Raw genomic sequence first — 13,063 nt, 5'->3', positions numbered from 1 at the left:
GGAAAGCCCTGGCCCGAACAGGGTAGCCAGGGCAAGGTGGCGAATGTTCATTTTGGAGTGCTGAGGAAGAATGGAGAGGAACAATAAAAACTCGTCTTTCTTGTAGTCGTGCGGAAGAGGGAAAGCAGATAAGAAAAGGCCGGCGAGGCGCGTGTGCTGGTAAATATAGTTGCTCACCCCGTATTCGCAATAAATGTGCTCCGGATACATGTCAGCCGAGACGTGGACTGCAGGCGCCTCGAGTGGTCATTCTCCGATAGAACGATGCCGCAGCAAGAGTCATACGGAGAATTGTTGTTGTATTCATCAAGTCGGCATGGCTGGTCCACCGCGCAGGCAAAGTGAGGCTTGCGCGATCCTTGCATACCGGGGACGTCGCGACGGCCCGAGAACCAGCTCCGGGCCCCAAGTTGTACCTGGCGAGTCTTGGATGCAGGGGTCAAATGCCATGGCTGCCCGATACGTCTCAATAGTTGGCTGTAGCAGAATAGCAAGGATGGCTAGCAATTTCGGCCAAGGGGTTTCATCTTGAGCCATGTGCTTTACTCTACACCAGACAATGGCGCCGAGTTATTTTCCCGTAAACCCTGAAGCTTGCAGCTGAAAACCAGTGGCCTGTTGACCTTCAGCCGCACGCAATATATGCTGAAACTGGGCATCATGGTTGGTTAACATCTGATGAAACAACCAGCTGTGATGAGATGCAGCGATGCACGTCAGATGTGGCGGTGACGAAATGCCTCCGGGAATCTGGCCGGATTTTGGGCGGATTCTGACGGAAACTGAGCAACCTTCGCCGTTCATCTGTACCATGGTCCGCAAGCATGGGAGCTGCCCGACTGCGCTGGTTGCTACACGCTTCCTTGAACGGCCTTGACACTTGCCCAGTTCTGTGTGCCTTTACGACGATAGACATGACATGTCAGCGTCTTGTCACTCTGCTCTTGCTTTACGTCTAATATAAAGCTGCAGAAATCGTTTACGAGCAGTGCGTTAATGACCCGCGGCGTGTTTGTTCTTGCGCTCCCTGGCCCATTCAGGCACACCAACCTCGCTGTTATCCTTGACCGAGGCTCTCGTTGCCAATACCCAAATAGCCGTGCAGGTCGAGTACGCCCTGTCCAAGACGCACGTGCGGAGAGCTCGACTCTGCCGCGTGGCTTTGAGCTTAATTCAAGAGCTACCCGTCGTCCATGCTGAATCAACATCTGTCTCAGTCCGGCTTTGACTTTACAACGCGCGGTTGAACACTACTGCTATCGAGCGTCGGACATTTCCACGTGAACTCATGTCCCATCCATCCTGACTCCTGAGACGGCTGTGGTTTCGAAATAAGTAAAAGACACAAGCGTCCTGTTTTCTCTGGTTCTTGTTCTTTCAGTTGGTTCAACCGCCGTTTATAGATGCATAATGGGACAACGACTCGGTACATAAACGGCAGTGAAATGCACGTCATTCTCGCGCTCGCAGTGTGCACCGTGCTATTCCGATACGTCCATATTCTCTCCCCAAGACCAGTCGTGTGATTGCCGAGTTGTTCCTCACGCGCCGGTGCACCGGCGTCGACGCCGCCTCCCCGCCTGCAAACCTACACACTGCCGTAAGTGCTTTCTTTCTCATCGGGCTCCGGAACACATGGAACTGCTGTTACAGCACTTGCTTGCACGTTATGGAGGGTGCAGTACAGAATGCCTTGTTGGGACTGTCTAAACAACGCAGTGTCATCAACAGTCCAGCCTGCACATTCCACAAAGCGCACCCCTTCAACCTCCAGAATATTCGCTCCGCCAAGATGTTTCATGGTACTCACGTCGAGAGGTGTCGACCCATTGCCAGCCCATTTTCAGCCGACAAAAGTCAACATCCTCCGCAGCATCGTTTCGGCGGAGATGGTGGCCAACTTGAACGTGGTCATGATTTTTTTTCGAGGCCCAGGCGACAAATGGTGTCTACTAGCGCTGTGATTTTGCCAAATACTACCATGGGTATTTATTGAATTTGTAGTCCATTGTTATCCTTTACAAATTTGTGGCCCTGATATATATTCACAAACATGATCTATGTACGTGCACCCCTGTTAACTTACGTCGCACTCCTTTTCATTATATTCGAGAAAGAGCAGGGGTCATAGGCGTCCACAACTATCTTGTATATGAGGCAGTGAATACATTGACTAGGCGAAAATTACATGAATTTTCAAAAACCTACACGTCTCGTATTGCAAGCCTTGCAGTGTTCGGTTGACTTTGATTGTTGAGTTGTCAGGAATATCGTAGTTGGCTGCTCTCGCAATTTCCTTCTTTCTTGCTTCGCAGCACGGCTCACTTTTACTTGATAACTCCAAACGAAATAGCAGCGATGCCAGTCCCGGGCAGGCGATAGTATTGATTGAAAGAGAAGAAAACATGAAGCTCACCACAACAGGACATATCAAGAAAGAGAATAAGACGAAGAACAGCCATATGTTTTTGGTCTAGGTCAACTCGTTATCTGGGCTAAAGTGTCAAAACAGGTAGGTCCCTTGGCCCTATTTCTACCGTCTGGCTGGACGCAATGCACTTCGTGTTTAGGTCCTGACAAAAACGGCGTCCACTTCCGTAAACTTACTGGCTATTGTCTTGGATATGCATAAGACGCCTTGTTTCTATCCCAATCACCACAGGGCGTAAAGCTGAAACCATGCAAACACATTCAAGCCATGTCAAGCGCTTCCTACACTGACACGTGCCTCGATCCCGGCCGCCAATGAATTCTGCTACAACTCAGAGCACGCCGGCTCGAGGTGAATTTATAAATGACAATGTCAATCGACGCCCGGAAGTGCTCTTCCGCAAATAGCCATTTCAGCAAAACTGCCCCTGACTAATACGACGCAAGATACTATTCAGAACACCCTATCAATCCAGGCAAGCGTAAAGAAGCTTTCCCTTCTTCGAAAAAGCCTTCTTTATAGCTTCGGCTTCAGTATATGACCCCTTTCATCCATGTAAGTCGCCAGTTTGTTCCTCTTGCTGTCTCCGCCGTGGCTGACTTCAGCGGGGGCATCAAAAGCTCCAGAAGCAGGCCGTTGCTTTCTTTTCTCCACCTCGACATAGTCTCTCTGTCCTTCACCGATGTACAGCTGCCTAGGCCGCCAGATCTTGACGCCCGACGGGTTGAGCATCTGTTGGCGCCAGTGGGCCAGCCAGCCGACACATCGAGGCACCGCGAACAAGACAGGGTAGAAGCTGCAGGTGAACAGTCAGCAAGGAAGAGTATACACCAACGTATGCGTGTGCGCGAGAACATGAACCGCCCTTTATGGAAACGTTGGACGCATCGAGCCTTGCAATCGCAGGGGGAAATGAAGTTCAGAACGATACGTACTCTAGCGGGAATCCCATGGCCTGATAGATGAGACCGGAGTAAAAGTCGACATTAGGATACAGGTGTCGGCTGCGCATGAACTCACTCTCTCCGGCAAGCTTGGCCAGAGCGAGTGCGGTGTCGAGGAGCTTGTTGCGACCGGTGACCTCGAAGACTTGGTCTGCAAGTTCCCGAATTGCCCTTGATCGCGGGTCTACGTTCCTGTAGACGCGGTGGCCGAATCCGACGAGGACGCGCTGTCGCTTCTCAACCTTGGCCATGAAGGCAGGCACGTTCTCGGGGGATCCAATCTCCATCAGCATGCGAATGGCACTCTCGGACGCGCCGCCGTGAGACGGGCCATAGAGGGCAGCGCATCCTGCGGCGACGGCGCTGTAGGGGTCCACGAGTGAACTCCCGACCTGGAGGACGGTTGCCGTGGAGCAGTTGACTTCGTGGTCGGCATGAATGATGAACAGGGCGTCCAGAGCCTTCTCGAGGACGGGGTGTGGGCGGTAGCCGTGTCCGGATAGGTGGTCGAGCAAGTAGAGAAAATTGCCTGTGTAGGACAAACCCTGCGCGGGCCGGTTGAACGGCCGGCCCTGCCGCATACGATAAGATGCAGCAGCGAGCGTTGGCGCCTTGCCAATGATGCGGAGGATCTGCTTGTCGAGGACCTGGAGCGCGGCAAGATTTCCCGTCGCAGCATCCGTGTACAACTTCTGACCTTGGAGAGACGGGTTCGCTTCCGGTGCGAAGGCACCTAATGTTGCAAAGGCAGATGTCATCATGGACATGGGGTGCGAGTCATAACGGAAAGACTTGAACATGCCTTCAATGTCGCTGTGGATGTAGGTGTGGTGCATGACCTCGTCTTGCCAGCTCTGGTACTGAGAGGCGGTCGGCAGCTCGCCATGGATGAGCAGGAATGCGGATTCGAGGAAACTGCTCTTGTTGACGAGTTGCTCTATGGGATACCCTCTGTATCGGAGGATTCCGTCCTGACCATTGATGTAGGTTATTTTGCTTTGGACAACAGCTGTGTTCATATAAGCCGGGTCATAGACTCGGAGTCCCTGGCTGGTCTCATCCTCGGCACGGTCGTGCTGCGGCTGCGCCTTGATCTTCTTGATGTCGGTGGCCAAGACGGAGTTGTTTTGGATTGGAAGCTCGTAGCTTTTCCCAGTACGGTTATCAACAACCGTGAGCGACTGACGGGATCGCGCCTTGACCGTCATGTTGGCTGGCGGCCCGGGATACGGACCAGCGGATGAGGTGGTTGCGAACTTGTGATGATGACTTGGGTAGCGGACGAGGCGCCGGTGATGATGAATGTCTTGGCCAGGTGATTCACACTGCAGTGAAATGCTGATCCTGCCGGCGGAAGATGGCTCTGCTCGACGTTGCACTTTTAAGTCTTTCCAGTGCCGTCCCGACTTTGGCATATGAAAACGGCTTCAATTCGGGTTCGTCGTTGATGGCGGCCGAGGCTCGAGGCCGGATCCACTTTGTCAGATAAAGTGGGTCGAATACAATCAGCCCGGCCGGCACGTGCATTCAGAGCGTCATCTGACAATGTTGTCCAAAACGCGGACTTGGGTAATGCAATCTAATTCTTCAGGGAATAGCACAGGAGAAAAAGCAATCCATACTGTACACACAGCAGCACAAGCTCCTCTGACGGTGTCTGACATCTAAATCATAATGCGTCAACAAGGAGCTGTCCGACAGCCACGGCATCATAAGCCAAGTAGAATGTCTGGCAGTTTCTGCACCAAAGACGGGTGCTTCTCAAGGTTGGACTTCTCAAGGCCTTCTTCCATTCCCATGGTTTTTTAGGCTTCCTGCTCGTGTGATTTAGTCTACAGGTCCATTGCGCTGGTGGCGTCGATATTGCTTGGAGGGCTAACAAACAATAAGCGCGTCGGAAGTCTATCCGGGAAAATATTGCCTGTGCTGATAGTGAATCGTATTCTACCATCAGCCGGCGCTGCGTGAGGACAATTACAGACGAGAACCACAGCATTCCCCTCGCAGGATGTGTCATTACAATATCGATGATGGGTACCGGGCTAACGTTCCTCGCATGTGGCCAAGAACCGATTACTGTTTAGTGTGTGGCGAGCCCCATTTCCGAGCAGACTTGGACGTGGGCAGTTACAAGTCAACTGAAGCTATTGAAGTTAGCCTTTGACAAAGGACTGCTAGTGAAACTCCGCGGAGGCGAGGCCACGACTCGCCTTCGATGGTGAATTCAAGAATTGCAACACCAACGCATCGTCACGATGAGATGCTACAAAACGGACCACCTTCGTCAATGGGGACCATCGGATCGATGGCTGAGGCTACATCGTCTGTGAATGCTGCTGTCACAACTCAGCTTAACTTTAAGCGCGATTGGTAGATTACCGGCTGATTACAAGCGCGTCTTCAGTCCAGAGGCTAGTTATTAAGTTTGTCTCATGGTTACTTCTTACAGTCAGCATGCGCGCTTGGTTCAGGATGCCGACGTCGTTTATACGGCTTCTAGACCGATTAATTGAGGTCCATGCCTGAAAAGGCCCAGAATAAGGAGCCAACGGCTGCTCTGCTTAGGCGGCGGACGTCAAAAGTACTCCAAACCAGCTAAAAGCGACTGATTTATCTTTCTCGTAAGGATTACATGAACTAGGTGGACTAGGCACCATCTTTCCGCCCTGGCGCCGCGTCCATCCGTGGCGCTAAAGGGAGGTTATAGCTTCTTCCTTGAAATTAGGGCGTGGCGCGGATCTCATCCCTGCTTGAGCTGTCAGATCTTGAAAATAGCCGATTACAGTAACACTGCAGTAAATGATCTACATGGCCAATTAGCTCTGGAGTCTCGGCCATATGTGAGATTGCAGGTCATTGACAAAACAGCCATTTGTCAACAAACAGCCTCCAACAAAACGTTGCATCACCACGCACGTGCTGCTGGAGCTGAACGAGTCAATCGCCCGACGATTTCGGTCTAACGTCCTCGCCCGACTAGGCTTTTGGGTTAGTTCTTCGCTGCTTAGCGATTCGGGAAGATGAAGGCTAGGCCAGTTTATATCAGTCCGGACAAGTGGTATGTGGCAAACGATGCAGAAATTTTGTATATATTGTAGAGATGAGAATGTTCCAAGGAGACCTGGAAAAACATGACAGCAATACTGCAGCGGCAGTTCTCTGGCGTTTCAATTGCCTGTCTTCGCCATGGTCCTTCCCTCTTATACGCTCGCCGTGGCATCAATTGCCGCCGGCTTCGCCGAGGCTGGACCTCTGAGCCTTGGTGCCTCTGCCGATTTCGGGCCTTCTTCCCTCTTTGAGAAAATCAATGTTCCCTCCCAGTGGAAGTTATCCGGAATTCCCAACCCTGATACCATGATGAAGATGCAAATCGGGCTTAAGCAAAAAGACATGGCCGGTCTCCGGAAGAAGCTCATGGACATTTCAAACCCCAAAAGCGCCAACTATGGAAACTGGCTTTTGAAAGACGAGCTAGAGACTTTCACTTCCCCTTCCGAAGAGAGCGTCAAGTCAGTAAAGACCTGGTTGACTTCATTCGACATAGAGGATGACGCCATCAGCCGGCCTACCCCTGACTGGCTAGAAGTCAATGTTCCCATCAGCCCGGCCGAAGGCATGCTTAGATCCAAGTATGGCATGTATATCAACGATGCCGCGGGCCGGTCCATCGTACGGACAACTGAGTATTCTATCCCCGTAGGTCTTCACCGCCACATCGACACGTTTCAGCCTACTACAGGTTTCAACCGAAATGGAGGCGCTCGCTTAAGCAAGGAAATTCAAGCAGATCCAGCAAAGAGGAAGCGGCAAAACGGTTGCAGCTCCGGACACATCACTCCCTCTTGCATTCGAAGCTACTACAATGTCGACCACACCTCACAAGGCAGAGCAAGCCTTGCAGTCACGGGTTTCATCGAGTATTCCGTCAGTCACGACGACGCTGCCCAGTACCTCAGCAGCTACCAGCCGTCTGCCGAGGGAGCCAACTTCCAAGATGTTTCCATTTCCGGATTCACAAACAACCCCAACAATGCTACAGTCGAAGGCAACTTGGACACTCAGATCGCCTTGTCTCTCGGCTACCCAAACACCGTGGCCTATCTTGCGGTTGGTCCTGTTTCAGGCCAAGTCTGGCGCGAACCGTTCGCAGACGAGCTCATCAACTTCGGCAACTACCTCAACTCTGTCTCCGACCCGCCCACTTCCGTATCTACCTCATACGGCGCAGAAGAGCAGGCCCTGTCCTCAAACTACCTTGACCGTATCTGCAACGAGTTCATGAAGGCCGGCTCAAGGGGCATCTCCATCTTCTTCGCCTCGGGGGACTTTGGCGTCGGCGGCAACGGCCAGCAAAACTGCAACAGCGGCTTTTATGCCCTCTTCCCCGCGTCATGCCCCTACGTAACCTCGGTGGGTGCCACTCAGTTCAGCAACGGCGACGAGGTTGCTGCTGCTTTCCGGGCAACGGCTCGACAGGAGGTGGTTACTCGTGGCACTTCTCCGCGCCGTCCTGGCAGTCAGCCGATACCGCAGCCTATGCCCAGGACCACCTCGACTCTAGCTACGACGGCTACTACAATCCCAACGGACGCGGCTACCCCGATGTGGCCCTAGTTGGCGAGAGCTACGACATCGTTCTCAACGGCAGGGTCGACTCTGGCGCGTACGGCACTTCAGCCTCCTCTCCCGCGTGGGCCGCTCTCGTTTCGCTCATCAACGACCAGCGCATCGGACAGGGCAAGGCGCCCTTGGGATTCCTGAACCCGCTCCTTTATTCCAGCGGCCGCTCCGCTTTGCGCGACATCACTGATGGCAACAATCGAGGGTGTGGTACTGATGGTTTTCCCGCGGCTCAGGGCTGGGACCCTGTGACTGGTTTGGGGACGCTCGACTTCTCCAAGCTTACGCGGGCTCTCCCATAAATACCGATGGAATGGACGAAAATGAAATTCGAATGAGGATCTTTATATCAGGAGATAGTTTCACAAGGTCACGGTATATATTTTCCTTGTTCGGAGCTCATATTACATCGACATGGCTGGACGCAGGGAGACCGGACCTCAATAACTCATACAACCTCTACCAACGACGACGATGGGTAATCTAGGTGATTGGCGAGATAGCCAGTAGTATCCTTGCCGCTTTATTATGGTAATACTATCACGCGGGTCGAATGGAAGGGATGCAAATTGTAAGATTAATAATCACACCGCGTGAGACGAAAATATGAATATACTTTCAATGCCTAATCAGAGTCTTTCGCATCTGCAAGATTTTGTCAAGGCCATGTGGTTGTCAACAGAATACAGGAAATGTTCCACCCGTCTCTTTATTCGTCGTATATGTGCTCTGTGGTAGTCCGCAATCTCTCGCCATGTGTTCAAAACTGCTCCGTTGCCGTGCTCTTTCTCATCCAATCCTGGTGTAGATACAAGATGTTTGTATATGAATTTGCGGGCTGCAGGCACATCTGACAAAGTGCAGGATGAGTTGACAGCGTCTCATGTGTCCGTTTGCTTCACCGAATCCATCCCATGTACCTCCATGGAAGCACCACTCCAGCCGCAGCTGCCGTGACTCCAGTGAAGACGATCAAGGGTCCGTAGCCGGTGCCGTAGGCCGCATACGCCTCTCCTTTCCACAGCGTGTGGTCAACAAGAGCCTGACTTAGAGGCCCTGACAGGACGCTTCCGATGCCTCTGCCGGCCGCAAGTACCGCCATGACCATGACGGGATCGGTCTCTTTGGAGGTGGTGCTCTTTTCTGTCGTGACTTGGCGCATTAGCCCTGTCCAGGCAGATGTGTAGGACCCTGCGAAGAGGCCGTAGAAGCCGCAGTACGTCAGCAGCAGCGCAATGGACGTTGTGAAGCCCCATATGAGAAAGGTGGCCAGGGAAGCCCCGGCTGTCGCGATAAACAGGCAATTTGCGACGTGCAGGTTATCAGACAGCCATCCCATGCCTGGACATCCGACCGTCGACGCGAGGTTGAGCAGTAGGACGGTGGCTGCAGCGGGAAACTCTCCAGAGCCAAGCACGCCCCGAGCATACGTTGGTAGGTATATGCTGGGGAGAAAGAATCCCAACGCCTGAACGATATTTGCCAGCATATGTAGCACGAACGTTTGGCTGAAGGCAAATCGGAAGTTGAAGGGATTGAGGTGCTTCTTCACAAGCTGAGGCGGGATCCGGGGCTTGATGAAGTACACCAGAGGCAGGGTGAGGGGCAGAAGACCAACTGCGCAGAAACGAAGCGTCGTCTCGAAGCCAAACCTTCCCAGCAGGTATTCCAGCAGGAACGGGAGTATCGAGCCCGAGAGTCCGGTGCCAGCCCACATGATGCCGTAGGCCATGCCCTTGCGCTTGTCAAACCACTCGTTCAGGTACGCGATGCAAGGACAATACGATAGGGAGCTGCCGATGGCGAATAACAGGCCCTGGGTCAAGACTAGATGAGGAACACTGGTCGAGAACGAGGCAGCAACCAGCGAGGTGCACATGATGAGCACCCCTGCCAAGGGTGACCAAATACTCAACCGAGGGTATAGTCGCTGGACTCCCATCGTGATAGGCATCCCCAGGTACATGATGCCCTGGACCACTGTCAGCACGTCGAACGATACGCAACCCCCGTTGGGAAGATATTTCACTTGCCATGGCACAGGTGGCCACCGCGGGAAGACCTGCGGTGTCCTTGAAAGGCTCGTGTGTACTGTAGTACTCTTGGAAAACTCCATAGGCACCGGGGAACCCTTCATGGTTTGATCAGCGACGTCTTTGTGGCAAACACAAAACTTGCTCGGGTTCTTACCCAGCGCCAACCCTTCTATCATGAACGAAGCGGCCAGGAATAACCAGGCATGGGAGCCATGGTCCGCGGGACGCAGAAAGGGGTTTCTCTCCTTCCACAAATCATCCTTCTCTTCATCTGGAAATGACATCGAAATGTCGTCCTTATCCTCCTCATCGGTCAACGATGGCGGTGAGCCCATATTCGAGTATCAATCGTGGGACCCCTATAGAGAGAGGTGGAAGAACGATGCCTAGTATAAAAGGCTGAAACCGCAGGGCCGACAAAGAAGGACCCCGACTATCCAAGGTGAAAGTTCACCAGAGTATCCCTGGCGCTATCTGGTTTTCTTTTATCAAGCCCAAGTCTGCGCATCGTGAAAAGACGATGAGGAGCTCGTGGTCCAGACTGGAATGACCAGGAACGTGAGACATAGCACCTTCCTCATGCCGTTGAGGGCTGTAGGGGTGGAAAGGACCGTGCTGGAATTTGAAGCCTTGACGAGTCGTCATTCTGTGCCGGGAGCATGACGATGTAAACATTCACGTGTTACCGTCAAGACCCAGGAGCTGTCTTTGTCACTGCAACGTTCTAACCAAGTCGAACGCTCAAGAAGCCTTTTGTAAGCAATGTGAGTATAGCGGGAATTGTACGACTGGGATGTGACGGTGAAATGCAACTATGTGTCTGTAATCAGTGGCCATCGCCTTCACGAGGTGCGCGTTGTTCCTTTCCTGTTGGCACCTTCATGAGCTCTTCTGGGGATTGACGCTAAGTACGAAAAAAAAAAAAAAAAAAAAAAAAAAAAAGAAGCTAGCCTTGGCCTCTCGCTGTGTTGGTCTGTTAGATTGATGACGTGGGCAGGGCTGTGTTCGTGTTCCAGGTTTGACTTGCCACGGAGTAAAGGGAGACGAAACACCTCTTGACCACGACGAGGAACTCAGGCTATCATTCCTGCCAAACTAGGCAGCGCTAGCCCTGTCTCAGATTTGGCACAGTTTGTTGTCTCGAGGTCTGCCACACACTCGAAGTGGCTAGCGAAGTGCGCAACAAGTCCGGCGGCCAGTAGGGCATCCACAAGTGTGATGAGACGTTGTCTCTGATAGGAATTCTCCTCGTCTCATGCTGCATCTGACTTATAAGACTGCACCGTCGTCCGCACCAATGGACTGGGAACATGCTTTTGTGCTCCTTTCATGGAAATGACCCCTTGGATCGGGCGAAGGGAGGCGTGCCATGTTGTCAGGAGTTTTTGCCGATTTGCCGATGTATGGTCATGTCGCCAATGTCACTTCGGCAGACTCGGTGGCCATGAAACATCATGTGTTGCATTATGCCGTGAGAACTTGAGATCACAGCCCACGAGATCATAGGAACATCTTCTGACAGACTCCAGATTCCGTTTAGAGTCCTAGATTTGTTGATTTCCGGAGAACCATTCGTGCACGATGCCTTGGTCGGCAAGCGGCAGCAGTCCGCCATGAAATTCCAACAGGTGGCTGGGGACGATGACCGAAGTCACATTGGCAGAATAATGGAGGTGGTGGCTATATGTCATGTATGGCTGGGATCCCAAGCTCATACTCTTGGTGCGAACCTTTGACAGCCGTCGGGCGTATGATTTACACTATCAACAGATCACCCGCTGAGAAGCAAAAATGATGTTGGTCCAATGCCGATGAGTGCGGTTTGATGGGAGGATGTTAGTATGTCACCTGTAGTTGTAGTGGTAGTTTGGCCGTCGTTTCCTTTCCCATTATGACCTGTCACTCTCAAAGCTTTGTATGTAAGCTCCACTTCAATGCCTCACTCGTCGTCGGCTTGGGACATGGCGTCAAGCCATCTTCTGAACTATTATGTTCTCGAGCGTCCCCTCCTCCCCCTTGAACGCAGTTTCTTCGACACGAAATAAAATTCAGAGCCATGATGGGCTTAAAGAATTAGATGTAGCATAAAAGTTTTGATTGAATTTTGCCTGCAATACCTGCTTTTCCTGTAGCGATGAAGAGGGAGCAGCTGATGACAGAGTGCTGCTTCCGCAGCAATTGTCGTGATGATGGGCCCAAAGACAAGCTGGTCCGTCGACACCATGCATGGAATGCACGTAACACGGCTCATTATCGCCATGAAACATTGACAGACCACAAAAAGGGCGGCAATATAGTCGTTCTGCTTGCCACGGCCCAGCCGCGCCGTCACGGCCAGAGTATGTAAGAGCCATCAACCGCCCCGATCCCCTCCGCGACCTCACGCACACTCATCATCTCTTTTTGCCGGGCTCTTGTAATCTCCCAGCTGTTTCGACGGATAGCCAGTGCCCAATGAAGCTCATCTTGCTCACCGCCATGACACTGGTCGGCGTCGTCACGGCCTTGCCACAGACCGAGACTCCGCCACCTACAGACGTCCTTAAACCATGCAGTGATAAGGGCATAAGTAACTGCTGCAAGGTATCTGACAGCAAGTTTGAGGATTGCACCCCGCGTACGTGTCATCCGCGTCGTGTTTGTCATGTGATAATCATAACGACGTTGCTCACTGACAACTACGTACGCATGTATTAGTCCCGGCCGAGGCAGGAAACACCACAGAATTTTGGGCAGGGTGCGCGCCCAGCCTCAAAATCCCCTCGTGTTGTGCGCAAAAAGTGCCGGCGAACATGGTAAGTAGGGCCTCTATTCGACCGCCAAGTGACGATTGCCCGGCATGAGTTTATCGACTAACTTGTCGCGCAGCTCCAGGGCTTGTTCAACGCAGTCCTGGGTGCCAAACCTGGAGATGCAGAGTGTACTCTTGCTCCAGAAACCTAGCCGTAATCAAGGCCATTTTTCTCTTGCTACAGAACTCCTCTTTCCTTCCAAGCCAAAGCCTTGTGCGACATGTATTGAAGAGCCGAGGC

The 13,063-nt window shown here is 52.4% G+C and overlaps 4 protein-coding genes across 4 annotated transcripts; 2 read left to right on the top strand and 2 right to left on the bottom strand.

Annotated features, from left to right (window-relative positions):
• Positions 1-2,947: 2,947 nt before the first annotated feature.
• Positions 2,948-4,583, bottom strand: MAM_07226 (peroxysomal citrate synthase; the record flags this gene model as incomplete). The annotated part of the gene is made up of 2 exons (XM_040826024.1): positions 2,948-3,227; positions 3,367-4,583. 2 exons carry the CDS (start codon positions 4,581-4,583, stop codon positions 2,948-2,950), a joined length of 1,497 nt encoding a protein of 498 aa, XP_040676065.1.
• A 1,978-nt stretch (positions 4,584-6,561) lies between these two features.
• MAM_07225 (family S53 protease-like protein) lies at positions 6,562-8,297 on the top strand (the record flags this gene model as incomplete). Its single annotated transcript, XM_040826023.1, has 2 exons — positions 6,562-7,854; positions 7,893-8,297. 2 exons carry the CDS (start codon positions 6,562-6,564, stop codon positions 8,295-8,297), a joined length of 1,698 nt encoding a protein of 565 aa, XP_040676064.1.
• A 596-nt stretch (positions 8,298-8,893) lies between these two features.
• On the bottom strand, positions 8,894-10,366 carry MAM_07224 (MFS monocarboxylate transporter; the record flags this gene model as incomplete). Its single annotated transcript, XM_040826022.1, has 1 exon — positions 8,894-10,366. The coding sequence occupies one exon, from the start codon at positions 10,364-10,366 to the stop codon at positions 8,894-8,896; it is 1,473 nt and encodes a 490-aa protein (XP_040676063.1).
• Positions 10,367-12,509: 2,143 nt separating this feature from the next.
• Positions 12,510-12,974, top strand: MAM_07223 (uncharacterized protein; the record flags this gene model as incomplete). Its single annotated transcript, XM_040826021.1, has 3 exons — positions 12,510-12,648; positions 12,729-12,826; positions 12,900-12,974. The coding sequence occupies 3 exons, from the start codon at positions 12,510-12,512 to the stop codon at positions 12,972-12,974; spliced, it is 312 nt and encodes a 103-aa protein (XP_040676062.1).
• Between the last annotated feature and the right edge of the window lie 89 nt (positions 12,975-13,063).

This window comes from Metarhizium album (assembly GCF_000804445.1).
Source record: "Metarhizium album ARSEF 1941 chromosome Unknown scaffold_28, whole genome shotgun sequence".
Classification (NCBI taxonomy): Eukaryota; Fungi; Ascomycota; class Sordariomycetes; order Hypocreales; family Clavicipitaceae; genus Metarhizium; species Metarhizium album.
The sequence above is the reverse complement of the archived record's forward strand: the minus strand, read 5'-3'. Positions and strand labels throughout refer to the sequence as shown.